Consider the following 26,141-nt stretch of genomic DNA (forward strand, 5'->3'; position numbering starts at 1 on the left):
TCCCTGGACTATTTGTTTAAGAAGAGTGCTCTTCAGGTCTCTGATTTGAGTTTCTAAGGGTAGAGCACAGTGGGGGTGGCAACACATTGAAATCCCTGATAGGAAGGACCGAAGGAATATAGTAGAGTCTCTGAGAGGAGGGGTGATGGCTGCTTGGCTGGCTGGGCAGGGATGCTGGGCAGGTGTAGAGGGGCTGCTTTGTGGCTGCTAATTACGGCCTCTACCACGTAAGACTTCTGAAATAGACTAGCAGATCTTGGACATGGGTCCTGGCTATGTAAGCTATTATTTTATGAATTATTACTGAAAACTTAGTCAAAATAGGTAAAGGTAACTTTATTTCTCCCTAGTAAGTACATGAAATAAGTATCCAGCTTTTTATTGGGTACAATCTATCCAGGCAAGATCTTTGAGATGGCCATTGAACTTGTTTTACATTCCAGGCCTCAGTGCTTCTTTGTAAAGGAAAGGGAAATCCTCCTTAAATGTGTGCTTGTTAATGGAGTTGTTTTACTGCTGACACCTGGTGGTGGTATATCTTAGGATCCCCTTTCCTTAGTGAAATGGCAGAAGCAGAGAAGCAGCAGACTTCTTGGTACCATTAGTCCACAAACCTGTGTTATAGAACTCTTTGAAAAGAATTTAGAATCAGAAAACTAAAGTCTTTAAACCAGATTATTACGTAAAAAATACTTCATGAAAATGATGTCTCCAAACGAGTAGTATTTGTGTGTAGTGTGAAAGAGAGGGGCAAATCCTCATCTACTGCAGCAGCTTTAGAGCCCTGAAAACCTTCCTTATAGTGTAGCCTGAGAGAAGGATTGAGTTTGTGTGGATCCAGGGCCACTGGAAAGCAGGAAAGCCCAGTGGGTGAAGTGTTCTGGAACCTGACGGTCTGGCGTCAAGTCCTGACCACCATAATTAAATGCTGTGATCTTGGGCAAGTTACCTCAGTTCCGATTGCCTTGGGGAACCAACAAGAGCACTAGAGTCAAATCTCTGAGAAGAGTAAAATGGGAATAATAATAATAATAAACCCATGTGGGGTTTTAGTGGGGAGTGAATGAGCTAATCCACTTGGGACACTTGGTCAAAAGGCCTGGTGTAAAGTAAGCCCTCAGTGAGTACCAGCTGGTACCATAGAGTGGCCGGCTACAGAGTAACTGACCAGGGGAAAGAGGTCTCTAAGACTTGTGCTGGCTTGCTTGTTTTAGGGTCCCGGATTGCGAGTTGGCTGCCAAGTTTTTCAGTCGAAGTGATGCACACCACCAACATTCTAGGCATTACGCAGGCAAGCAACTCTCAGCTTAATGCAATGGTAAGGACCGCTCACTGCTTTTAAAAGGTGATTAATAATCGGGAGGGAAGGAAAAGCTGGAGAATGTGTGCAGTGTGCATGACTCAGTTGGTCTCACTCTGCTCTGGCAGAACGGCGAGATTAAAAAAAAAAAAAAAAGAACGGCAGGATTTTCAGGAGCATCTTATTCCTGGGATGACTTCAGTTCCTGCACTTCAAAATTTGAAATTGGTTTGGAAACCAGCTTTCATTTTACTTGTGTGGCAGATAATCTAACCTTTTCTGAGCCCTACTAAGTTCACTGTCATGATCTAGGCTAATGTTGGGACACCTCTTGATTTTCACCAAAAATATCTGCGGAGTTATTGGCTGGAGTGAATGATGTGACTTTTATTAAAAATTGTCGTAGGCGGGCTTCCCTGGTGGCGCAGTGGTTGAGAATCCGCCTGCCGATGCAGGAGACACGGGTTCGTGCCCTGGTCCGGGAAGATCCCACATGCCGCGGAGCAGCTAAGCCCGTGAGCCATGGCCGCTAGGCCTGCGCGTCCGGAGCCTGTGCTCCGCAACGGGAGAGGCCACAGCAGTGAGAGGCCCGCGTACCGCAAAAAAAAAAAAAAAAAAAAAAAAAAAAAATTGTCGTAGGCCTACTGAATGTGTTATTTTAACCTCCTCTCCCCCCTTCCCAAAGTAAATAAATGAGTATACCTTCACATACACACTTATACATACATACATGCCTGTGTATACATATATACATATATAAATATAAATATATACACACACACCCCTTGAGATATTCAAGTATGCTCTTGGTTCAAGGATATTGTCCACATACTTCAAGATTCTTTGTATTTTTCTAAAGCTTTGTCATATGGTGTATATTTTTCTTTTACAGTGTTGGAGAAACATGGTTCAGTGTTTTTGAAATGTAGTGTTCATTGTGATAAATGCAGGAGTCTTAAAAAATGCAACCTGTGTTAGTCCAGCAAATGTGTACTGAAAGCCTGTTCCCGAGACGGGCACTGTGCAGTGTCAACAAATTGCATAGCACCTGTAGTGTCACCAAGGTGGACAGGAGCCCTACTCTTAAGAAGTGTGAATTCTACGTGTGGTGGGGGGGAGGAGACTGATTATAAACAGCAACAGATAAGATCGTTGCCGATGGGGATGAGGACTCTGCAGGCAGTAGGGCAGGTGGTGTGGTGGAGTGATGGGTAAAGGCTGTTCCCGAGGAGACATTCAGAGAAGTCTCAAGAGGTGATATTTAAGCTGAGACATGAAGACTGAGAAGAGAAGGAGGCAGATCGGGGGAAAGAGGCAGTGGAAACAGTAGGTACAAAGGCCATGAGGTGAGAATGTTCTGAAGACACAGAGGTGATTGTGGTTGGAACCTGCGAGTCAGAAGCAAGATTGTGACATAAATTGAGGTTGCAGAGCCCGGTCATGCAGGGATTTGTAGGCTACGATCCAGTTTAGATACTGTAATGAAAGTATGAGAAGGCCATTCAGGGCTCGCCACCCCCCCCCCCCCCCCCGCCCAGGGGACTGACAGGACAGTTAACAGAGAATAATTTACTTCTGAGAGAATGAATTTTAGAGGGGCAAAAATGGAACCAGTGAGACGAGTTAGGAGACTGTTGCAGTAGTTCAGGCAAAAAAAGATGGTGGCTTGGACCGGGGCATTGGAAATAAAGATGAAAAGAAGTGGTGGATTTCAGATGCTTTTCGAAGATGAACTGATGGACTTGACAGTGCTTTGATTTGAATGTGGGGTAGTGGGGTGAGGGGAGTGCTGGTTTTCAGTCAGGCAGCTGAGCAGTGGTATCATGTATGAGATGGGCAGGACGGGAGGAGGAACAGATGAAGGACAGGGACTCGGCCTTCCGTTTGGCTGGGGAAGTTGGGATGTCTATGAGACATCCAAGTAGAGATGTCGTGTAGACAGTTCTGGACCTCAGGAAAGAGATCCAGCTGGAGAGAGACATTTGGGAGCTTTTGTCTGTAGGGGACTGGATCTCTTCGAGGGAAAGAAGGTAGCTCAGAAGGAGAAGAGGGCTCAGGACTGAGGTCTGGCTGAATGGGAGGAGCCATGGCAGCCATTGAGAAGGAAGGAAACCAGGAGAAGCGTCAAGTCAACCATGTGGGAATTCTTAGAAGATGAGGTCAGAGAAATGCCACGTTGGGTTTGGCAGAGTGGAGGTGGTTAATCGGTTAATCAGCTGGAGAGGAGCAAGCAGCTTCCATGGCTCGAGGGGCTGAGTACTAGATTGTTGGATTAGAAAATGAGTGGGAGCTGAAGACACCCAGTAGCTGGCGGTGTGTTATAAGAGGGAGTGGAGAAGGAAGGTGGTGGCTTGATAGCGGTGTGCCATCAGAGGAGTTTGTGTTAATATATTTTTTTAAAGATTTTGGAGCAGGGCATTTATCCACAAATTTCAAAACCTATAGAGAGTATCCAGTGAAGTCTTTTCCTCCATCCGCCCAGACACCCTCCTCTCTTGCAATAACAACTTCAATTAGTTTCTTCTGTGTTGTGTTTTTCCAGAATGTTTACATACACATGTAAGCAAATGCTAAGTATGTATTCTTTTTCTTTTCCCCACGGGTCTTCTTTTTTTCTATTTTTTAAAGTGTGAGAAAATACATGTACCACAAAATTTATGATCTTAACCGTTTTAAAGTGTACAGTTCAGTGGTATTAAGTATATTCATATTCTTGTGCAACTATCAGCCACAATCCATCTCCAGAACTCTTTTCATCTTGCAAAACTGAAGCTCTATACCCAGTAAACAGTAACTCCCCATTCCCTCCTCCCTAGCCCCTGGCAGTCACCATTCTCCTTTCTTTCTCTGTGGATTTGACTACTTTAGGTACCTCATATAAGCAGAATCATACGGTATTTATCTTTTTGTGACTGGCTTATTTTACTGAGCTTAATGTCCTCAGGGTTCAACTATGTTGTGTAGTATGTGTCAGAATTTCCTTCCTTCTTAAGGCTGGATAATATCCCATTGTATGAATAAACCACATTTTGCTTATCCATTTATCTGTCGGTGGACACTTGGGTTGCTTCCATGTTTTAGCTATCGTGAGTAATGGGACTGTGAACATGGGTGTACAAATATCTCTTGGAGACCCTGCTTTCAGTTCTTTTGAGTACCCAAGAGTCTTCTTAAAAAGATTCTAAAACATGCTTGGTGTGCGAGTAGGATTGATCACTGGAGGGGGAGAGATTGATGGTACAGAACAAACAGAAAAGTTAACTGAAGGCAAAGACCTGAGGTGGAGGGTGGCTTTGGGAGCCGGAGCCAGGAGAGGGGCATTCTCACCTTGTTGGGAGGCAGGATGGACGTAGCTACAGACGTGTCATTTTGAGATATGGTTTAAAAAGGCATGGCTCATAATAACCATTTAGGTAGAAGCAGCCTAAGTGTCCATCAGAAATGAATAGATTATGAAAATGCTCTGTCCACACAGTGGAATATTATTCAGCCTGAAAAAGAACTTTGAGGATACTATGCTAAGTGAAATAAGCTAGTCACAAAAAGACAAATACTGCGTGATTCCACTTACATGAGCCATCTAAATTACTCAGATTCTTAGAAAGCAGAATGGTGGTTGCCAGGGGGCTGGGGGAGGGGAAGGGGGAGTGGGGGGTCGCTGTTCAGTGGGTGTAGAGTTTCGGATTTGCAAGAGGAAAGCGTTCTGGAGACCTGTTGCACAGCAGTGTGTGTATAGTTAACATTGCTGTACACTTAAAAATGGTTAAGATGGGCAATTTTGTGTTATATAACTTTGACCATTAAAAAAAAAAAAAAGACCTGGCTTCCCGCGGGCTTCTGCTTTCTCAGTGAAGCACTCAGCCAGGTCATCAGCAGAGAGTGAGAGTGGTGTGCGAGGGCAGATGGACTGGGCGTGCGCATCCCTGCGTGGCCGATGACTGGCTCGGGTCAGGCTCTGCGTGGGTACTTCCGGGTCAGGCAGCTGTTGAAGCTCTTCAGGTGGATCACCTCACCTGCCCCCTTAAAAAAAATCAGAATTCACGGACGTGTAACCCTCCCAGGAATGAGAATTACCTTCTTGGAGTTGGTGTGTTTAGAATTCTCAGGCAGGCCCTGGTGCTCTTCCTCCTGTTGCATGGTGGATTGGAATAGCCTATTTTTAGCACAACTAATTTACTGTCACAATACATTTTCTTTTTTATATAAAAGTCTAATATATAACTTGCTGGATTTTCTGGAAGAAAAGCTTTGGCCCAGTGAACAGAATCTTGGACTTATTTGGGAAATGAGAGGGGACCTTTTTAAGAATAGAGGAGAATGTTATCTGATTATTGAGGTTGTTTTGGACTCTCATCCAGTTAGCTTTGACTTGACCTGGGTTTTGAAAAATGATCAACTCATATTCATAGAAACAATGAGAGGATCGCAGGTCCGTGGAGCTCCGGGTCCTTCTGTCCTACACACTTGTCTTCCCTGCCCCAACGATGACCCAAAGCGAAGCTTTGCACAGGTTTCACCCCAGTCTTTTCTCTCTAGGCCTGACACTGGGACACGTTCCTCTTTTTCTACATGACAACATATTCCTTGGGAGCCACTATCCCAACAGTAGAGTTTATTGTGCCCCCAAAGCAATTATATGTTTCCTTGTTGTTTTTTCTTTTGATCATTGAGACTTTTCTACAAATAAAACCTTGAATATAAGCATTTGTAAAATAAATATACACGTATGAGAAAAAAGTCTGGAGCTGCTTGGATGAAAGTACCGATGGTGGTGCGCCGAGATCTCTGCCTGCTCCCCTCTGTACACGCACCCACCCTAGAGCCCTGATGGCCTCCGAGACGTTTCTAGAGTACAGTTTGAAAACTGCAGCTCCAGAGCAACATTAGCAATTACATTTATTTCTTTATTTTTTACCTTTATTTATTCATTTTATTTATTTGGCTGCGTCGGGTCTTAATTGCAGCATGCAGGATCTTCGTTGTGGTGCATGGCCTTCTCTAGTTGTGGTGTATGGGCTGCAGAGCACACCGGCTCAGTAGCTGCAGCACGCCGGCTCTCTGTGGCACGTGGGCTCAGAGGATGCGGTGTGCGGGCTTAGTTGCCCTGCAGTGTTTGGGATCTTAGTTCCCCGACTAGGGATCGAACCTGTATCCCCTGCATTGGAAGGCAGATTCTTAACCACTGGATCACCAGGGAAGTCCCAGCAATTACATTTTTTATAGTCTTTTTTTTTTTTAAGTTGAAGTAAAATTTATATACAATAAATTCACCTTTTTAAGTATCCATCTCCGAGTTTTGTCAAACTCATTCAGTCATGTGACCACCACAATAATCAAAATATAGAACAGTTCCTTTCTGCCTCTCCCCAGATTCCATTATGCCCCTTTGTAATCACTTCCTCTCCCACCCCCAGCCTGTAGCAACCACTTATCAGTTTTCCATTTGGCTTATTCTAGAATGTCATATAAATGGAATCATAGGGTACATAGCCTTTTGAGTTGAGCTTCTTTCACTTAATGCATTTGAATTTCACCCATGTAGTGTGTATCAGAAGTTTGTTCCTTTTAGGAATTAAATCTTTAAGCAGAACATGTTTATATACCTGAATTTTACTGAGCTTTAAAATGAATGCTTTTTAAAACTAGAATATTCTAGCTCAGCCTGTCTTGGGCTTCAGTCGGATTTCTGGGCTTTTTTTATTTGAAGTTGATGATGTCCCCAAGTTTTCTGTTTGGCGTTCTGGAAAAATACTAAAAAACCCTGCAGTTTGACGGTGATCTGTGGCATAGAGGTGGCCCCTTACTTGTGTTTCAAGGCAGGTCACCAAGTTCAGTGCCCAGAGGCTGCCTTACCCCATGACCTCAGTGAGTAACTGTTGAGAGTGAACATTTCATGGCTTCTTTGTTTGTATTCCTGTAGGCTCATCAGATTCAAGAGATGTTTCCCCAGGTTCCATACCACCTAGTACTGCAGGACCTCCAGCTGACACGCTCAGTCGAAATAACAACAGACAACATTTTAGAAGGACGGATTCAAGTACCTTTTCCCACACAGGTAAACTGAGGTTTCAGACATGACAAATGAATTCTGTCCTCACAAAGGTTTAATCTTCTAGATTAATTTTCTAGTTACTTAACAGCTGAAGGGTTTAACAGATGAAGGGTTTCTGTGAATTCCCTAACTTTCCAGATTATGACTAAGAACAGACCCATCCAAGAGGCTTGGATTAAGACAAGGACAAAACTATTTGGCTAATTTTTTGTGCAGATATACACCCCAAACCGGTCTCCCTTGCCAGTCCAGGAGGTCCTAGCATCGGTTCCTTTTGGACAAGGATTGGCGGTCTTTCCCTATAAAAGACAGATTGAAATATTTTAGGCCTTGCAAGCCATGCATTATCTATTGTCACTTCTCAATTCCTGCTGTAGCACTGAAGGAGCCATGGACAATATGTAAACGAATGTGCATGACTCTGTTCCAGTAAAACTTTGTTTACAAAAACTGTTGGAGTGCTTGGCGCACAGGCTATAGTTTGCTAAACCTGACTATAGGAGTTATCGCCCTCTGTCCCTGGCTTTGCACATTGGTATGGCTTTCCACTGGGTATAATTCCTATCTGTGTGTGAGGCTTATATTTTTGACTTTTTTTTTTTTTTTTTTAAAGATCCTATTTCCTGGCCCATCATGTAACCTCTTTGATGGGTACAAAAGTATTGACATTTTAAAGAAAGCTTTCTGGCAGGACCAAAGAATGTATGTGATTAGGGAATCATATACCAAGAAATTGCTCAACTTAGGTATGCAAAAACAGGGAAATCTGTTAGTAAAATCTTCAAGCGTGAGAATCTTGGAAGAGGGAATGAGCCTCAACTTGGGAGTCAGAGGGGCTGAGGTATTAGAGGTGGCTCAGTGGTCCTTATCTGTTTGACCTGGCTGTGACTTTGGGTTTCCCCAGGAGCAGACCCTGAGACAGGGATTCAGTTGCCAGTAGTTAATTTGGGTGGTGTTCCAGGAAACATGGGAAGTATTCCAGGAAACACAGGCAGCAGGAGGGGCTGTGAAGTGGATAAAGGGTTTATTATCCAGCAGTTAACCATCGTGGGCAGCTAGAGCTTGAGCCCACCGGAGGCCTCTGGGGTCCAGTGTAGAATGCATTGTTCCTCCTGAGGGGGGAGGAACCGGGGTGCTTATATACCAGTTCCCATCAGTTGTTGATTGAAGGCTGCCTCCAGCGGGGGCCAGGTTCCTTCACACAGCCAGAGTGTGTCCTCGGGCAATGAAATATAGCAACTGTGCAGCCAGCACGCAGGGGGCAGACCTTCAGGGACATGCACAGGGCCCCGAGGTGTCTGCAGCGTTAGCCAGGATCTCAGCCTGGATGAAAGTGAGAACAGCAGTACCTAGTTCACAGGATGTTAAGGAGATGAATGCGATGATGATGTCAGTGCTTTTCCAAAGTGTCCTGTCGGTGTTAACTGCTGTTGTCGTTTTGTTATTGTTGTGCTGTTACTGTTACTGAAAGGGAAATTAAACGTGGGCCCACTGATGACTCTCAGATTTAGGCCTCAGGCTCCTTTGCTGTGTCTTTAAGCTCAGCACTCTCATGTCTTCGATGCTGTGGGATTTGCTGAACTCAGACTGTTGGGGTCGTAGCTCCCCCATGCTCCAGGTACCCCCCGTACCCGTTCGCCGAGCTCAGAACGGCTCTGCACCGTCGGTGCTGCTGTCTCTTTTTCAGCGGTCAGAGAGCATTAGGCCTGCATTGAACGGTCCTGTGGAGAGGCCAAACGGCGAGCAGGAGGACGGAGAAGCTTCCACTCAGGTAAGGCTTGCGTACTAGAGAGCGTGCGTGTGGGATGGGGAGCAGCGGGGGACCTGGCGGTGGTCTGCACCCTGCCTCTGACGTTTGTACGGCTGAGGGTGAGAGTAGGGAAGAGGCCGTATGGCAGCGTTATCTCAGTGTCCAAGGGTAACAGACCTTGCTGTGCCGGGGCGTGGCCTGCAGCCCCCTCCCTGGGGACTGGCCTCAGGACCTGGAGGAGAAAAGAGTCGTGCTCTGCCACCGGTCCTGCCGCTGTGAACTTGAGTGGCAGCACTAGGCAGGGGGGCGTGAGGCTGGGCCCAGGACCCGGGGTGCCTGCGCTGGGCTCCACTCTCTAGGGCTGAAATCCTCAGCTTATTCTCCCCCTACGTCTCGCTCATCCAGCTCAGCATTTGCAGGGACTTCATGCATTTCACAAAAATGAGACCCCTGGGGTGGGGGGAAGTGTGGTTCTCCTGGGAACCAGGTTTGCCTAGATAGCCACGCTGGGTGACCCGGGGTAGCTGCGTGCTACCCTCCGGGTGGAGGGAGCTCCCGGGTCTGGCTTCCAGGGCAGAGGTGCCTCAGCCCCATCCCATGCTCTGCCCCACGCAGCCTGGGGTTCCGGTTCGTGTCCCTTTTCTGGAGTTCCTATTTGCTTATTCAATTACCGTGCTTTCCAGAAGTTTTCTTAAGAGACTGAAGAAGCACCAGGCAGCCCTATCTTTGCATTTCCTTGTTGGTGTGACGCGTGGGGCTTTCCACACAGGGGCTGGGGCCTGAGGATGGCGCCGCCTTCTCTGCCGGCGTTGGTCAGGGTTCTGCTGGAAGCAGCTGCTTTCACTGACGAAGTGACATGCAGGCTGCTTTCACCTCACGTGCCTTTCCCTGCAAATAGGAAACAGTAAAAACTCCTAAGAATTCTTCAGATCTGTTGCTGAGTTAAAATTTTCTTATCCAAATCTGTAATTGGGTCATGCAGCATTTGTAAAATGGTGTCTGGCTTCTGAAGAAGGGGCTCATTGTGTTTCCAATTTTTGTAGCTGGCTTAGCTCAGATTTGGATACTAGGCTGGCTTGGGGGCCTTATGGGTACAGCACGTTCGATTTCTCTCTTGATTCCCCATCTCTATTTTTAGAGTGAGCATGAAGGTTTCTGAATTTTTTTTAACATAGTGGAAGGAAAGCACTTGTTTCACAAAGAAGCTTGCTATATAACACTTTTGGCCGTTCTCAGGAAATAAAAAGTTCTTGGATAACAGTTAATAAACACCTCAGTTTATCCCAGTCATCAGATCAGATCTGCCCGTTGCTTAATTCTGGGTCTCCCATCTGCCCAAGCTCAGGCCTGCGTGGATCAGGCTTGGAGGCCAGCAGGGACCTGAGGGTGGCCTTCCATTCCCTTCCTTCCACCTCCACCTCCACTCATCAGCTCTTCTTTCTATCTTCCTCTAGGGTCAGACTCAGGAGGAGAGAGGGTTAAGATGGGCCATGTGACCCCAGTGTGTGTGTGTGTGTGTGTGTGTGTGTGTGTGTGTACACACGTGCACATCTGTATATATATGTGTGTGTTACAGCTGTTATTGTAGAGATCTTCCTGTCCTGTCTAGCAGCAGAAACCTCGACTATACTTAGTTTGAACTTGGGCTGGCTATTTATGACCACCCCTTCCTTCATGGGGCTCCCTTCACCCCTCCCAGTGGTCCTCTTGGGCAAAGTCAATTTCAACAGCCTCAGGCTGGTTCTCCCGCAGGACCTACATCCCCTCCCCCAGGACACACATAGCAGTGCCTTACGGTCAGTGGAAGTTGAACTGGCTCCCATCGAAGTGTTTTTAAAATCTGCTACAAGCCAGTTTCTTCCTCTTAGATTTCTCAGGTGTGTGTTAGTCACCACCAGTCTCTGTGTCCCCCAAACTCTAGGGCACATGAGTCAGGCCACATGGTTCTCTATTTTAATTATTATTATTATTTTTTAAGTTTTTAAAATTTTTTATTTTTGGGCTATTGGGTCTTTGTTGCTGAGCGCGGGCGTTCTCTAGTTGAGGCGAGTGGGGGCTACTCTTCATTGCAGTGCGCGGGTTTCTCATTGCGGTGGCTTCTCTTGTTGCGGAGCACGGGCTCTAGGCGTGTGGGCTTCAGTAGTTGTGGCTCTTGGGCTCTAGAGCACAGGCTCAGTAGTTGTGGCGCTTGGGCTCAGTAGCTGTGGTGCACGGGCTTAGTTGCTCCATGGCATGTGGGATCTTAGTTCCCAGACCAGGGCTTGAACCTGTGTCCCCTGCATCGGATTCTTAACCACTGCGCCACCAGGGAAGTCCCCACATGGTTCTCTTGAAGTCTCTCACTCGCTTGGCTGAGGGCAAGGAGAGGTGGCGAGGGTGGGTGAGAGAAAAGCACGCACACCAGGAACTCTTAAAAATAGCCTCTCAGCCTCTTCCTCCTCAACTCTGCTGTGGCCTGGAGGTGGGTGCTGGGCTGACGCTGGCCAGCCTGGGCCTGGGAGCACGAGCAGTAGATGGCCGGACAGCTGCCGGAGCCTCTGGGGGCTGCTGAGCATCGTGCTGGCCTTCACAGCTGCAGCCAGAACAGAGAGAGTCCCATTATTATATCCTGTTACGCGAGGAACCACATGATATTATATCGGTTTTAACAAAGATACTTAGAATTTACCATTTTTTATCTGCCTAACTGTTCTCAGAGTCAAGTGAGGGTATAAAATGTGTGCAGTATATGTAATAAGACTTGTTTAAATTTTAGAGCAATAAGTAGCATTGAACAGAAAGTTCCCAGAATGCAAATAAGCAGTTAACTTTGTTATCTTCTGAGAGTACAGTTTCGAGGTGCTTCTGTTTTCATACTGGTAATCATTCACTTACTCCGTAACGTTGAACATGCCATGTGAGTCAGGTCCTGCCCTTCAGGAGCCCATGTCTGCCGTTACACATGTGCCCGCGGTTCCCTGCCGGGCAGCCCGCCTCCTTTGGGGTCCAGAAGAGCATTATTTGGGGCACCAGTCAGATGGGGAATCTGCCTGGCAGGGCAGCCCGTGCTCACGGCGGTCCCTTGCTTCCTGCGTGTCCAGACCGAGCGGGTGCCGCTGGACCTCAGTCCTCGGCTGGAGGAGGCACTGGACTTCGGCGAGCTGGAAGCGGAGCCCAGTGAAGGGGAGGACTTTGAGGCCCGGGGGAGCCGCTTTTCCAAGTCCGCTGACGAGAGACAGCGCATGCTGGTGCAGCGCAAGGATGACCTCCTGCAGCAGGCGCGGAGGTGAGCGGGTTCCGCAGCCCCTGCCAGGCCTAAAGGCCCTTGTCATGGATGCCAATGCTGAAAACCTATCACCTGTCAGCTACAACTTCAGGTTTCAAATCTCTGTTGAAAAACCTGAGGATCTGGTAATACTGGGCCCAGGTAGTGACCTCTGGCTGGTGCTGCTGGCGTCTCCTTGTGGATGCTGTCTGCCACTCTTACACGGTTAGCACTTCTGTGCCAGTGTGTTCTAGACCCTTTATGTTAATTACTCTAATTCCCTTAACTCTAAGAGGGAGCATGGTAATTATACCCATTAGACAGACTTAAAGCTGAAGAAACTGAGGCCTAGAAAGGCTAACACTGGCCTGGTGTCCAGCTCTTGAGTCCTCCATCTTGGCCACTCTGCGTGCAGCCGGCCTGGAAGCACCGACCCCCAGCCCCAGGCGGGAGCCACCAGAGCGGGAATGTTCTGTCGCTGTGCAGGCACTCGTTACTTTAACTCTCAGGGACGGGGCTGGTGTTCTGTTCCTGTGGGTGGGTTCCATGCCCAGCGCAGGCCTTGTGAGTGGGGACTTCGTGCTGTGTGTGTACGTGGGGAGGGGGTGGCCGGAGGAGAGCGAGGAGCTGCGCGGCCGCCTGATGCGGAGAACTTCTGCCCCTCTGATCAGGGACAGGTGTCTTTTTCACGTGGTGGTGCTGAGTGACAGCTTCATGACGGTGCCGGGAAAGTGGGGGGATTAAAGAAGCACGTTGTTTGTGTGTGTGTGCATGTTCCAGAGCTTCCCTGATCCCTCACTCAAGTCCTTTGTTTTCTGTAGGCGTTTCTTGAACAGAAGTTCTGAAGATGACTCAGCCTCGGACAGCTGCCTCCCTTCGGAAGGCATGACCTCTGACCCCATGACCCTGCGTCGAAGGATGCTGGCTGCTGCTGCGGAGCGGAGACTTCAGAAGCAGCAGAGCTCCTAGCGCCTCCTTCCGAGCCGAAGAGGCCTGTCCCCAGCTCTGCCTGCTGAGTGAAGGAGTGGGCTCAACTGCATTGCGCTGTGTAAAGCACGTGGTCTTAATAGTGTGGACAGCTGACAGATTTAATCCTTTTTTGTAATACTTTCTATGTGACATTTCTCTTCCCTTTAGAAACACTGCACATTTTAACTCTAAGCATGATCTCTTCTGCGTTGACTGGACGTCATAGGGGTGTGGGAGGATCAAGAGGAAGTGGGCAGCCAGAGACCCTGAAGGGGGGCCACTTCCATGACGGCTTTATGCAGAAGTCATAACAAATGCTGGTGTCTTTAGCTCCAAATGTGGCAGGAAGTGGGCGTGGGGGGGTCTGGGGGGAATCGGGAGGCGCAGGGGGCGGGATCCATAAAAAGCGGTGTGGAGGTGTACAGCCTTAGCCTGATTCCACGCCACTGGGTAATTTATGTTGTCACACTGCTGTTCTTGGTGCGGAGGCATTCAGAATGTCACAGAGGCCAGACCTACGGGCTCCTGAACCCCTGGGCCGGCAGGGCATCTTGGAAGAACACTGCTTGGTTTGATACTTGCAGCAGAGGAGAGGAAAGCCCAGGGACGTAGTGTGAGGAGGTGACCCATCGTGTCCTAGTACATCTGGGACTAGCTTTCTGAGCCCCCTATCCAAAGCTGGCTTTATTTCCATTAATGCTTGTGCTCCTGCATCTCGTGAGTACATGCTGTGTGTCTGTCCTCTCCTCTCTGCATTTCATTGTCCCCCCCACACCCCTGGACACGGGGAAAGGGTTAAGTAGCAAGCCTTGGTTCATGGTTTTAATTCCTTGTTACAGTAAATTAGGCAATGCTAAAGGCTGTGGGTTTGGTCCTTGGAGAAAACGTGGGCCTTACAAGATGGGAGAGTAAATTTTGGAGGGCTTTATTGAAGAAATAAAAGACATCTTTTGTATCTTTCTTCCCCAGAGCCCTTCATTTTCATAACTGTGTTCCTGTTGGTTTAATTAAACGTAGAAAGGTAAGATGTTGAGTCCACCTGCCTTGGAGCAGACCCAGGTCTGAACTTTTTCAAATCCTTGACACATTTAACTTGAAGGATTTGAAACACACAATCATAGGTTACCTAGTTCAGTTTTATATCCTACTGGATTAAGTTTTTTTTTAATGTTTGAAAGCATAGTTTTATGGTAGTCCTTCTGGGAAGAATCCAGTATTATCTAAAATTATTGGCAAAGTTAAACGTATTTTACATAACAAAGTTTTTAGAATGTTGAGAAGTAACTGAAAATAGAGTGATGTTTAGGCTGAGATAATTTATTTCAATACATCTTTCAAAAGCCTTATCTTGAAATGCTGTTAGTAAATTTCTGTGATTTTTTTTTTCTTTTTAAATTGGTTTTGCTGAGAGCATAGCTATTTGTTTTTATTGTAAAACAATAATAATGATAATAAAAAGCAAACTCTCCGAGTGTGTTGTGTGTGGCTGGGAGCTAAGGCAGTTTTTTTCAGAGGTGCGGAAATTAGAACGTGTTTTGATTTTGTGTGTTCCGTTTTGGTTGGAGGTTTTTTTCATCCTTATAATTATATATGTGTGCATGTTGTGCACATTTAAAGATGATACCAATTCCATGCGTTCTTATGTTTCAGATGTGTGAAAAGAGAAAATGTTTTGGAGTCAATTTTAGAGGGTCCTGAGACATTGGAATACAGCAATATGACAGTGATCAAAGTGGAGCCATGCCTTTAAAATGACCCCGAAAAGAGAAGTCCTAAATTCACCCTTAGATTTTACACCTGGATAGTAAAGGGTTCTGGGCACTAATTGTATTGTCTCTTGGCTTTTGTCACGTCTTGAGGGCATCTGGGACAGATGCCAAGGGCAAGGGCAGGAGGCTAGACCAGTGTTCCGTTCCATCAGGTGGTCCCCATCCCATGACCCCTTCACTGTGCTGGCTGTCTCCAGGAAGGGGCCTGTCCTCACACTCTGCCACGTAGCCCAAAGCGGAGGCCAGACTGCTGGTTCACATTTGTAAACTGAGTGTTTGGGTGCTCTGTGAATGGTGTTGGAGGTGCCCTTGCCCTCTCTGGGCTCTTTTGGAAGTGCTCTCCCTTACTCCCTCCATTTTCTTTTGGCTCTGCTGACATCTTGGGTTCTCGCTTTGTTTTTTTTTCTCCCCCTAATTTTGAGGTTTTTATGTACTGGAGAGATCGATGGTCCTTGTGGATGTTTTTCTTGTGTTGATATAAATCCTGGGTGTCCAGGTGGCCACTTGGACCCGGTTTCCCACTTGAGCTGTGCAGACAGTATGCTTTTTTATCTTTAGCCAGCAGACGTGGTCCTCTGTGGGCGTGACTTTCCCCACTACGGGGAGGAAGCGGAGAGCTCTGTGGAGCAGGGCCTTGCATGCAGGAGGAGCCATGGCCCTGCTGCCGAGCTGGTCAGGGAACAACGCCTGCCTGCCCTGAAGGCCCTCCATCATCTGAACGCCTCCACCTCTCGGCACCCCTGACTGCACCTTAGAGTCGCTTGTGGAGTGTCTAGAGACTATGATGCGTAGGCTCTGCCCCCACGTGTCTCATCTAATTGAATTGGTCTTTTCCTGCACCCTTTCCCAAGAAAATACTTCTGTATCCCATTTTAAGGAAGATAAGGCAAAGAAACTTCCGTTGTTTTTATCTACAAAATTCATATGCAAGAACTGTTATCCTATGGCTCATTTTTTTTTTAGAGAAGTTCAGGTACGCCGTATGTAGAAGTAACGGCATCCTGCAGCCTTTCGTCTGCATCCCCCCAGACCAGTGTCCGGAAGTCAAGCTGTGGCCAGGAGCGCAGGCCTTCCCATCAACAGAGATGGCTGTGAGCCTCCCTCTGCAGATAAGTTGGGGCGAGGGGAGCTGGTGGGAGCAGCACTGGGGGAGGGGTGGGCCTGGCTGGCTCACCAGCAGGCTTGTCCTGGCTGAGGAGCTCCTGGGTCCGTTCTTTGTAACAGGAGGGGACTAGCCTCTTGTTACGCCACAGTCTCTGCAGCAGTATCAACCCCCACTTTCCATCCTCACTAGATTCAAAAGGCCACTGGAACTGCCAAGGAGAGGCCTTCCTGGGCTGTTGGTGTGCGGAGGATTCCAATTAACTGCCCTTGCCCAGACCCTGCCATCTCCTAGGTGGAGCACTTGACTGCTTGGCTAGTAAGTGATCCATGGATGTGATGCAAGGATTTTGATGAGCTGTGTTACATCCAGGTCTCAGTCTCAACTGATCTGCAAATAACTGCAGTAGAAACGTGGCAACCCAGTGGACAGGTAGTGAGACCTGCCACTTGGAGGAATTGAGAACCAGATTCTGTACACCAGGCTGTGCTTAGCTGCTCTGTGTGTGTTCGGCCTGCCGGGGACTTCTGGCATCCAGGTGCAACAGGAGAGGCTTTTAAAGATGTCCAAGTGAGTGCATGTGACCCCTTCGGTACAGAGGGCTGGGGCAATTTGGCCTCATTCTTGGGACCACCCATTCTGCTGTGGTGGAGCAACTGGGTACAAGATCCCGTATTAGCAGGAGATTTGGGATTACCTGCCCTCCCCCGCTTTCCAATGCTCCATTCCATCCTACCCTCGAAAACCAAACCAGCTGAGCATGAGGAGATGCTGGAGCCAGGAGGGAGAGGGCACCTGCAGGCCCGAGTGACCCATTCCTCTGCCCGCCCTGCCCCCAGGTGGCTGCGCTCAGCTGGCTCCCCTTGATGGGGGGGGCGGGATCCTTATCTGGCACCTACAGCCCTACCCACCAGCCTCCCAGCATCTGTGGCCCAGTCAAATCCCTCCTTCCCTTTCCTGTCAGAATGAAGCCCGAGGGTGAGACTCAGGAATACAGACAAACATTCTCTTTATTGAGCTACACATGAATTTTCCATTAGAGAAGTAGACTGGCAGTGTGTAAGATATCACAGAAACCTCACCGATTGGGAATAGAAAGGCTTAGAAAGACCCGTGGGCTTTTTTTTTTTCCCCGTTTTTTTCTGCATTTTAAATTTTTTGTGTTTTGTCTTTTTGCCTCTTTATCTGAAATGGCTGTGACTGGTCTTCAGCAAATATTAAGTCTTAAAAGTGAAACCATGAAGGAGTTTGGATACTAGTCAAAGTAGAAATGACATTGGACTGATCATGAGAACTGTGGCTTTCTTGTAAACATTACATTCCATCTTTTTTTTAAAATTTTTTTTTGTTTTTTTTCCATCTTGTGGTATTTAAAAATTTTTGTTTTTATCTGCAGCACAAACATCCCCACATGAGAGAGAGCGAACACAGGTCACTGAAACAAAGGAAAAGGTGGAGGGGCGCGCACACACAAAGGGAGCATCCATCTGAGAGACGGAGAAGCAAAATGTCAGCGGGAAAAACCACAACCCGGTTCCCAGAGACTATGAAAGCTGATCTGGTATGTCATACATAGTGCTCATCAGGACAAAAATAAAAACAAAATCTAAAACTAAAAAAAAATGATAAAGGTACTCTGTAGAAAGGGAGCTGGGGGGAAATTGTTTCCTATAGGGCTCTATTTATATATATATATGTTCCATATTCTTTTGGGGCAGCTACTGGCCCATGAGAGCTGTGCTTTTTCTATGCAAACCTGGAGTGAGCGTGTGGTTGGAGTGGCTTGGGCCTGGGTGGGGGGAGGGCTGTGGACGGTGAGGCTGCGTCTGGAAAGCGTGGCCTGAGCACACTCCCGGGAACCAGCGCCCCGGGTGCGGACAGGCGGCACCTCTGCAGGTGGGATGGCGTGGGCACGGGTGCAGCTGTGGATGTTTATTTCAAAAAGAAAAAAAGATGGATGAGATGCTGAGTTTTCCTTTATCCTTTTTTTTTTCTTTTTTTTTTTTTTTAAGCTACAAAGCACATGGGAAATGTTCTTCTTTTCCTTTCAAATTCTAGATGTAAAGACTCAACTAAAACCGGATTCTACAGCATTCTACAGAAATACACAGCCGTCAGTCACTCTGGGTTGTAGGTTAGACAGGGGCTTGATACAGAAAGGCTGTGTGTCTTACAAAGGCCAAAAGGTCATGCTACCAGGAGATCAACGTCAACAGCAAAGAGTCCGTGAAGCAGTCTGTAGAGAAAGAGATAAGGGGTCCAGTCTGACCATTTTCCTTGATTTAAAACACCAGCCAACCAACCAACAAACCCTCCAACATGTTTAATAATGTTGAGGTGGGGCAAGATGGGGCAGCATCGCAGGGGGATCAGGAATCCAGGGGAAGCCTAGCCCGGGCCTCCTGGGAGGCCTCACCCCTCGGGACCCTGACCCAGCCAGGTCTGCAGATCTGCCCTCCCCTCAGCCACTCCTGCCCATTTCTCCACATCACTCCCCTTCTTTCTCCCGCCCTCTTGGAGGGGGAGCCCTTTTGGAGGGGAGGAGCAGCTTCAGCTCTGCAGGTGACCTTGTGCTTTGCATGGTCCCTCCCCTCAGCTGCTTGCAGAAAGCAGCCAGAGTCTCCCTTTGCTCTGACTCTTGTTAACATGAATAAAGAAAACTCAGGAGACAGACAGTGGATTGGTTGGGTCAATGATTCTTCTAAATTCTTGAAATTAACTATCTCTACCACCCAAAAGAGAAGCATCCTTAATTTTTCTGTTGGGAGTATAGGGCAGGGAGACATTTGGAATGTTGGCCATTTTTTAAAGGGTTTTGGAATTCGCACAAGAGCAGGACAGAACTGACAGCACATAGCCTCAGCGGGTGGATGCAGAGGAAAAGGCTGGACTAAGGCCAGGCCTTCCCTTGTCCTCTCCCTGCTCACAGAAATGGGTCTCAGAGTGTAAAATCACGTGGCTGTTCTTAAAAGGATGGACTCCCAAATCAGGACTGTCATCGTGATGCGCGCGCATGCACGTTAAGTTAAGTGCATGCTCAGGTGCTGTCCCAGGAAAACCTTGATCAGTGGAATGTCCGTCAGTTCTGTCTGAAGCTCCTTCTAGTACAAACTAAAAAGAACTTAATATATATTTGTCTATATATAAGGTTTGTTATGCCTTTTTTAAGTTAATTTACCAACTTGCATTTGTTTGTTAGTGGGGTGTGTGCGTGTATGTGTGCAAGCTTTTCTGTGAATGCTGGAATCATTACCAAATAGGTTGCTATACAGGACAAGAGGTCAGTACAAGCCGCAGCCCCGGAGGTTGTTGGCAATGATGATGTCAGTGACGGCGTCGAATACCACCTGGATATTATTCGTGTCTGTGGCACAAGTCATGTGACAATAAATTTCTTTGTTGGGTGAGCGGTTTTTGCTTTCAAATTGTGCTTGGATGTAGGCGGCGGCATCTTCATAGGTGTTGGGGCCTGCAACGAAACAGAGCAGAACGGGGGGGGGGGAGGCCCTGGTGAGAGGGGGTGGGTGGGCTGAAGATGTGGGCCATGACCTTCTCCAGGAGGCTGCCTGGGGCCCTTCTCCAAGGTGGAGTCGCATCTTACACTGAAAACCACATGCGGCTGAGCACTGGCCTGGCTTCTGACTTTCCCAGGTCTTTCCTTCTGTGTTCACACAGGGTCCCCCCGGGAGCCCTGGGCGGACGGCGGCCACAGGCTGTCCCTTTTGCTTCCCAGATGAGCACACTGACTGAGGCTGGCCAGTCCGCCATTCATAACACTCACCCCTGGTCTAAACCGGTCCTACTGCTTCTGATGCATGAGTTACCGGCGGGGTGGTGGCCCTGGTTGTGCTGTGTGTGTGTGTGTGTGTGTGTGTGTGTGTGTGTGTGTGTGTGTGTGTGTGTGTGTGTGTGTGTGTGTGTGTGTGTGTGTGTGTGTGTGTGTGTGTGTTGCTTCTGATGCATGAGTTACCGTGTGTGTGTGTGTGTGTGTGTGTGTGTGTGTTGCTTCTGATGCATGAGTTACCGTGTGTGTGTGTGTGTGTTGCTTCTGATGCATGAGTTACCGGCGGGGTGGTGGCCCTGGTTGTGCTGTGTGTGTGTGTGTGTGTGTGTGTGTGTGGTGCGGGGGGCGTGCCTACACTCCTTCCTGGATGCTTCCTCTTAATGAGAAGGGCTGGGACTGTCTCTAAGCCGTCCCTGTTCTTGGGTGAGTGGCCAGGACAGGAGGCATTGGGAACCCCCAGGTGGGCCGTTTAAGGGGCTGGCAGTGTTGTAATGCCAACTGGAGCCCCGCTGCCCCCTGCAATTCCTTGAGTGTTCCCTTGATCCTGGCCGGGGTCTGGTGGGGGTATCTGTGCATGATGTAAGGACAGTTTGCCCACCAGCTGCAACCCAAACCCTGTGCCTCTATCCTGTAGTTTTCAGTTATCATAAAACGTGGACCAACAGAGAACTGCCTAAAAGCCCATCCAAGTTAGGCTGCCCCATTTTTCTGCAGTGCCCCTGGGATCTGGCCAGCATGGAAATGACACGGTCTTATGCCGAGGGTGTGGGCCATGCCCGCCCCCCGCCTGCGCCATCCTCCAACGGCTGGGTGTGAGCCACAGTGGGGCTGGGGCTTGGGTGCTGGAAGGCCTCTGCAGCCAGATAAGTGTGTGAGGGGTCAGGGCTACGGGGTGGGTTGGGGACAGGGCGGAGAGCGGCTCTGACAGCCCACGGGGCAGAGCCACTTCCACGCCACCGTTGGCTGGCCACCAACACAGTGAAGCCGTCAAGTTAGTGGCAGCTCGCAGACTAGACACAACCCCACAGTGGACTCCATCACGGAGCTTCTTGCCCAGAGGGTGCGAAGACGGCACCCACGGAGGTGAAAAGCTCCCAGGAGTAACTCTGGGGACGTCCAGTTCCCGCCTTCTCAGCATCTGCTCAGTCAGCGCCCTTACATGGCCTGGCGGTCCCGCAGAGCTCCCCGTGGACGTCCAGACAGCCACCTGCACGCCCCAGCCCCTCCAGCCTGTTTCGTCCCCACAGGCCTAGGTACCCCCGGGGGCCACCTCACTGGTGACCATTTGTCATCCATCCAGCGTGTTTGTTCTCTGAACTCAAACTGGATCCCTCTGGAGGCCCTGAAGAACTCAAATCCCAAATTCGGACCAACTTTCCCTGGGTGCATCCAGCGCGCCATACAACACGACAGTAAGACTGACCGCTCCTTGGGCCATGTCCCAAATCGGGCTCCAGTAAGGCCAGGTCCCTGGGGACAAGGAAGAGCCCTAGGCTCAGGCTGGCCCCCTGAGGTGGCACTGGCCTGAGAGGGCCTGTTGGAGCTTGCAGACTTCTGAGCCCCATCCGGTCACCGCAACTTTATCTAAAGACCTAAATTGGTCCTGAAGGGCCTCTGCTGAGGCTGGGAGAGGTGGCTGCCAAGGGGACTACCGCCCGGCTCCACCCACCAGCAGGGCCCTCCCCGGCCTGTCCCGTGCCCACCTGGACTCGCTCTGCCCCGCCCGCAGAGGGCGCCTCCTCCACGGCCAATCCCCCTTGCTTGGTTTCCATCCTCTGGATGGTACAAGGGCAGTGATGGCAGCTATGGTGCAGACTTGGCACCAGGCACCGTTCTCTCCGTTCATTCCCCCACCCCCAGCCCCACAAGCAGTGGGCATCATTATCTGCTGTGGTGCCTGGATGACAAACAAGGCACAGGCTATTAACTTGTCCCAAGCTGCAGAGTCTGGGTCCAGAAGCTGCTTTAGCCTGCCTGCCTGCCGACCTGCCTGCACCATGCTCCTGACGCCTGTCAGCCCCGAGAGCCTGCCCCGTCTCCCTCTCTGCACCCTGGGGAGGGCAGGAAGCTGGCAGATTCACACAGTGGAGACAGGCTGCGCTCAGAACAGGCCAATGCGCCCGCCACACCCAAGGGTGAGGGCAGACTCCCCGCCACCCCCAGGAGTGGAGGACGGCGGAGGGGCCAGCATCCATCTCTTCTGGAATCTGACTGGGTTTGGGGACCCATGTCGCCCTGGGAGCTGAGCCTAAGCCCTGATCTTTCGCTGGGGCTGTCAGGGAGTGGGTTCCGGACTGAGCCCACCTGTGACACATTCTCTACTGCCACGCCCCAGGGGCCTCTAGAAGCTTCCCAGTCCGCAGAGCGACAAAGGCTGGGCTCCCGTCAGTGCTGCCCTAGCCTTCAGCAGCAGCCCAGAGCCAGGCCACCCTACACAGCCAGCCTCCATCAGCTGCCAGAGACAGCTTCCCATGGGGGGAGGGGGTGGGACACACTCCCCTGGAGCCAGAAGGAGAGGAAAAGCCTCGGAGAAGGCGGAAGAGAGGCAAGTGGAGATGGAGAAGGCCTGCAGGAAGTAGGAGTGGTTTGACTGGGGGAAAAGCGCAGGGGCGGAGAAGAGCGGGAAAGAGCAGGCGGGATGGGGGTGGAGGTGGGGGAGAGCAGGCCCCACGGCGTGGGGCTGGGGGAACTGCTCTGCTGGCACGGGCAGGGCTACCGAAGCAGGAGCAGAGAAAGCAGGCGGGGCTGAGGCGGCCCCGGCAGGGGTTGAGGGGGGGAGACCGGGGAGGCAGGAAACCAGGACGGAAGGAGAAGGGGAAGCTGTGGGCCTGTCCTGCCTCCTGATCCTGCCGCGTCTCTCCGGAGTCGCCTGCTCACAACCCACACGCGTCACGAGGGTCCATCCCCCACCACGCCCAGGGCGTCGCCCTGGGAGGGGCCAGACCTGGTCACCTCCTCGCCTCTTCCTCTACCCTCTGCCAGATGCCTGCAGGGGTGCCCGTACCCGAAGGGAGACGCAGGTCCGCGCGACACCTACCTGTGTACTCAGGAAAGCAAATGGTCAGAGGTGACTTCTTGATCTTCTCACCAAAGAGATCTTTCTTGTTGAGGAAGAGAATGATGGAGGTATCGATGAAGAACTTGTTGTTACAGATGGAGTCGAAGAGCATGAGAGACTCGTGCATGCGGTTCTGCAGCCCCAGGCGGGGAGGGAGAGAGCCAGACAGACAGCGAGAGGGACAGACACGGAGACAGGGAAAGAGAAGACGGAAGTTAGGCTTGAGAGGGAGGAACTGGGCTACTCGGCAGCTCAGGCAAGGCTCCTGGGCCCCCACGGCTCCTCAGCTCCTCCGAAGGCTGACAGAACGTTCTTGCACAGCATGGAGCTTCGCATTTCCAGTGTTCAGAGCAACCTACACCCCTGTCTCAGGGCCGGTGGCAGAGACTGGACTGGGAGCCAACCTGGGCCCCCTGAGTGAGGCTGAGGACGGGGTAACCGCTCTCCCGTCTGCAGTCTCCAGCCACGGGAAAGTCTCCGTGCGTGCGTGTACGTGCGTGTACGTGCGTGTACGTGCGTGCGCATGTGCGCGCGTGCGTGCTGGCGGGGGGTGGGGGTTGCTGGACGGGAACCTGAGAGCCGGGCTTTGGCCATTCCTGTCCAAACCTGTCCTGTTGGGCCTAACCTGTGGGTCGGGGTGTCCTCTGGGAGTGGTGAGGGCCTCTAGGCTCCTCCTGTGGTCTGAGGGGAAGTCACGCCAGGCTCCTGCAGGCATCCTCAGGGGCTGCCGCCTGGGGAGACGCTCCTGCCCAGGCTGCCTGCAGGAGTGCCTGGGGCTCTCTGGCCGTACCCCCTCGGGCTGGGTCAAACTCAACCACGTCTGGTCACGCGAGGAGCTTTAAGCACCGCAGCCGTGGAGAACTGCTTTGCGCAGAGGAGTTCATTTAGCAAATGAGTGAACACAATGGGCACTCCATATTGAGCAGGATCCCAGGGGACAGCCCTCTGTCCGGGGCAAGGACGGACTTATCCTACTGTGGGATGCCAGGCACATGAACTTGGGCAGTCTGTTTCTTGGCAGTTTGTTCTGTGTACAAACCCATTTCTGCACAGGAAGGTGGCTCTCTCGTGATATACCTCTCTGGGGGAAGGGAGAGCTGTTCACTTCCCCCAAGAACCCCGTCCTAGCCCTGGAAACTTGTCCGCCCCAAACCTAGCTCCATGGGTCTGCAGCTCAAGTTCAGGAGTAATTCCAGGCTACACGCTCCCTCTGAAGTAAGAAGACTGAAGCAAATCATAGGAGAGAGCAGAGCAGTGGTGTGGGCATCACTGGGCGTTAATCACTGAGATGGACGAGCAAGCAGTAGCTCTGAGTAAACTGCTTTCCGACATCTCCCTCCAGCTGAGTGGGAGCGGGGAGATGAAGTGACCACCACCCATCACCAAGCCCCACTCTGCCAGCTCTTCCCCTGCCTTGTGTCATTTAACCTCATCGATCCTTGGGGGACAATGAGAGGTGACATGGCTGGGATGGGGAAGAGCAGAGACCTGCACCCAGCTCTGGGCCAGACCAGAGCTTCTGCAATGGGTTGGTTTCTCCAGCCAGAGTGAGGAGCCTGTGGGCTTTAGAATAAATGATCAGAGTCATGGCTAGCTCCGCGCCTTCCGTCATCTCTTCCATGACTGTGTAGTCATACTGGTGACCTGGAAAGGGTATTGGTGCCAAACCCTTGTTCTTATGGTCAAGGCCAGTTGGTGGAGGGGGCAGTCTAGGTTCTCAGCTGTCCCTCGGGAGCCCCTAGACAACCGCACGGATTTACGACCCCCTCTGGGATCTGTAGTAAATGGCATCGTCCTCTCACTCTGCCGCACATATTCAGCAAACTCCTATGATCTTATTACCCTCCTAGCCTCAACCAGTCAATTTCATTCTCAGTCCCCGCAATTTCTGCTGGTCAGTCACGGCACAGTCACGCTCAGGGAGGCATGAGACACTTCCGCCCGGTGCCGTCTCAATGGAAGCTGTTCAGAAAAGGGCAGGCGGAGGTTTCCTGGGAGGCCAGGTGGACCCACGCGCAGGGGGGTGGGGGCTGGGAACGCCCAGGGTCCCCGAGCCACCAGGGAGCAGAGGAGAGCCAAGGATTCAATAGGAAAAGCCTCACCACCACACGACACCACCTCGTCCTATCGCTGCTCAACCAACATCTGGAAGGCCTCAGCCAGAGGCAAGATCCCAACTCACTGCCCAACTATCTCGACTTGATCCAGACGTTGGGGGACACGGTGGGGACACATGCCCAGGTCACTCCCAGGACCAGAAGGGGCCACCAGGGAGACCCAAGCTGAGAGTGCGGACTCTGCCCATTTGGCATGTGGCCTGAGCTGAAGGTCTGGAGGCTGCCAAGCTTAGGTCCGAAGGAAAAATCCAGGCCAGGTGCCTGGGCTCCAGAGTTCCACTCGGCTAAGGCTCGGCCCCTCCACGGCCCAGGGCTGCAGAGTGGGCACTCTTCCCACCAATACCAGCTGGATCTGTGTGCAAGGCCCTCCGTGGGGCAGCTACGGGGCTGTAGGAACGACCGGCACAGTCTCCTGCTCTCCGAGAGCTCACAGTCTAGTTGGAGAGAGAAAATGCACACACGTGAAAAAGTCCCGGTTCCGAGCAAACTAGCGAGCGGCACAGAGCAGGGGAGAGGCTGGGGAGGCAGCGACGCTCCCCAGTCAAACCTGGTCCCGTGGGGAGGGCATCGGAGTGAGCCTGGAAGGAGGGGCCGAGCCTGCAGATGCAGGGAGGGCAGTGGGGAGGGGAGCCGCTGCAGGGAAGGGAGACGCCGGCACCGAGAACCTCTCCACACCCCACAGGCCTCACCGCCATCCCTCCAAACACACTGGAACCCATCACCAAGGAGCCAAGAGCCCAGCTTGTCCTTCCAAACTTCCCTGGAGAACACGGATGCGAGAACACATTCACAAGAGGAGATGTCAGCATGTGAGAAAAGAGAAGGAAGCCAGGGGCCACAGCCAGGCGACAGCACCCACCCCTGCCATCGTCACCTCCCAGTCTCCAGCAGAGCGTGGCCAGCGGCCTCGCTGCCGCCACCGGAGCAGGAGTGTGGCCGGCACCAAGCGCGCGGGACGGGACAGACCAGCCTCTGCCCTCACAACAGTCCCGGTCA

At 50.7% G+C, this 26,141-nt stretch overlaps 2 protein-coding genes and 1 long non-coding RNA gene across 3 annotated transcripts in view; 2 read left to right on the forward strand and 1 right to left on the reverse strand.

The window, feature by feature from the left end:
* AMFR (autocrine motility factor receptor) overlaps nt 1-14,275 on the forward strand; it is a 39,065-nt gene extending 24,790 nt beyond the window's left edge. Inside the window, exons 10-14 of the mRNA XM_059045706.2 lie at nt 1,215-1,318; nt 7,221-7,355; nt 9,040-9,123; nt 12,183-12,367; nt 13,168-14,275. Of these exons, the coding sequence (XP_058901689.1) occupies nt 1,215-1,318; nt 7,221-7,355; nt 9,040-9,123; nt 12,183-12,367; nt 13,168-13,315 (656 nt within the window). The 3' untranslated portion in view covers nt 13,316-14,275. The remainder of the gene's footprint in view (nt 1-1,214; nt 1,319-7,220; nt 7,356-9,039; nt 9,124-12,182; nt 12,368-13,167) is intronic.
* A 1,790-nt stretch (nt 14,276-16,065) lies between these two features.
* LOC131745385 (uncharacterized) lies at nt 16,066-19,593 on the forward strand. The gene is made up of 4 exons (XR_010837822.1): nt 16,066-16,197; nt 16,379-16,756; nt 17,583-17,747; nt 18,245-19,593. It is a non-coding gene; the product is annotated as an uncharacterized lncRNA (long non-coding RNA).
* GNAO1 (G protein subunit alpha o1) overlaps nt 17,179-26,141 on the reverse strand; it is a 170,765-nt gene continuing 161,802 nt past the window's right edge. Inside the window, exons 7-9 of the mRNA XM_067019709.1 lie at nt 23,008-23,161; nt 19,440-19,655; nt 17,179-18,422 (exon numbers count right to left, since the gene is read on the reverse strand). Coding sequence (XP_066875810.1) covers nt 19,468-19,655; nt 23,008-23,161 — 342 coding nt within the window. The 3' untranslated portion in view covers nt 17,179-18,422; nt 19,440-19,467. The remainder of the gene's footprint in view (nt 18,423-19,439; nt 19,656-23,007; nt 23,162-26,141) is intronic.

Source organism: Kogia breviceps, chromosome 18 (genome assembly GCF_026419965.1).
Source record: "Kogia breviceps isolate mKogBre1 chromosome 18, mKogBre1 haplotype 1, whole genome shotgun sequence".
NCBI lineage: Eukaryota > Metazoa > Chordata > Mammalia > Artiodactyla > Physeteridae > Kogia > Kogia breviceps.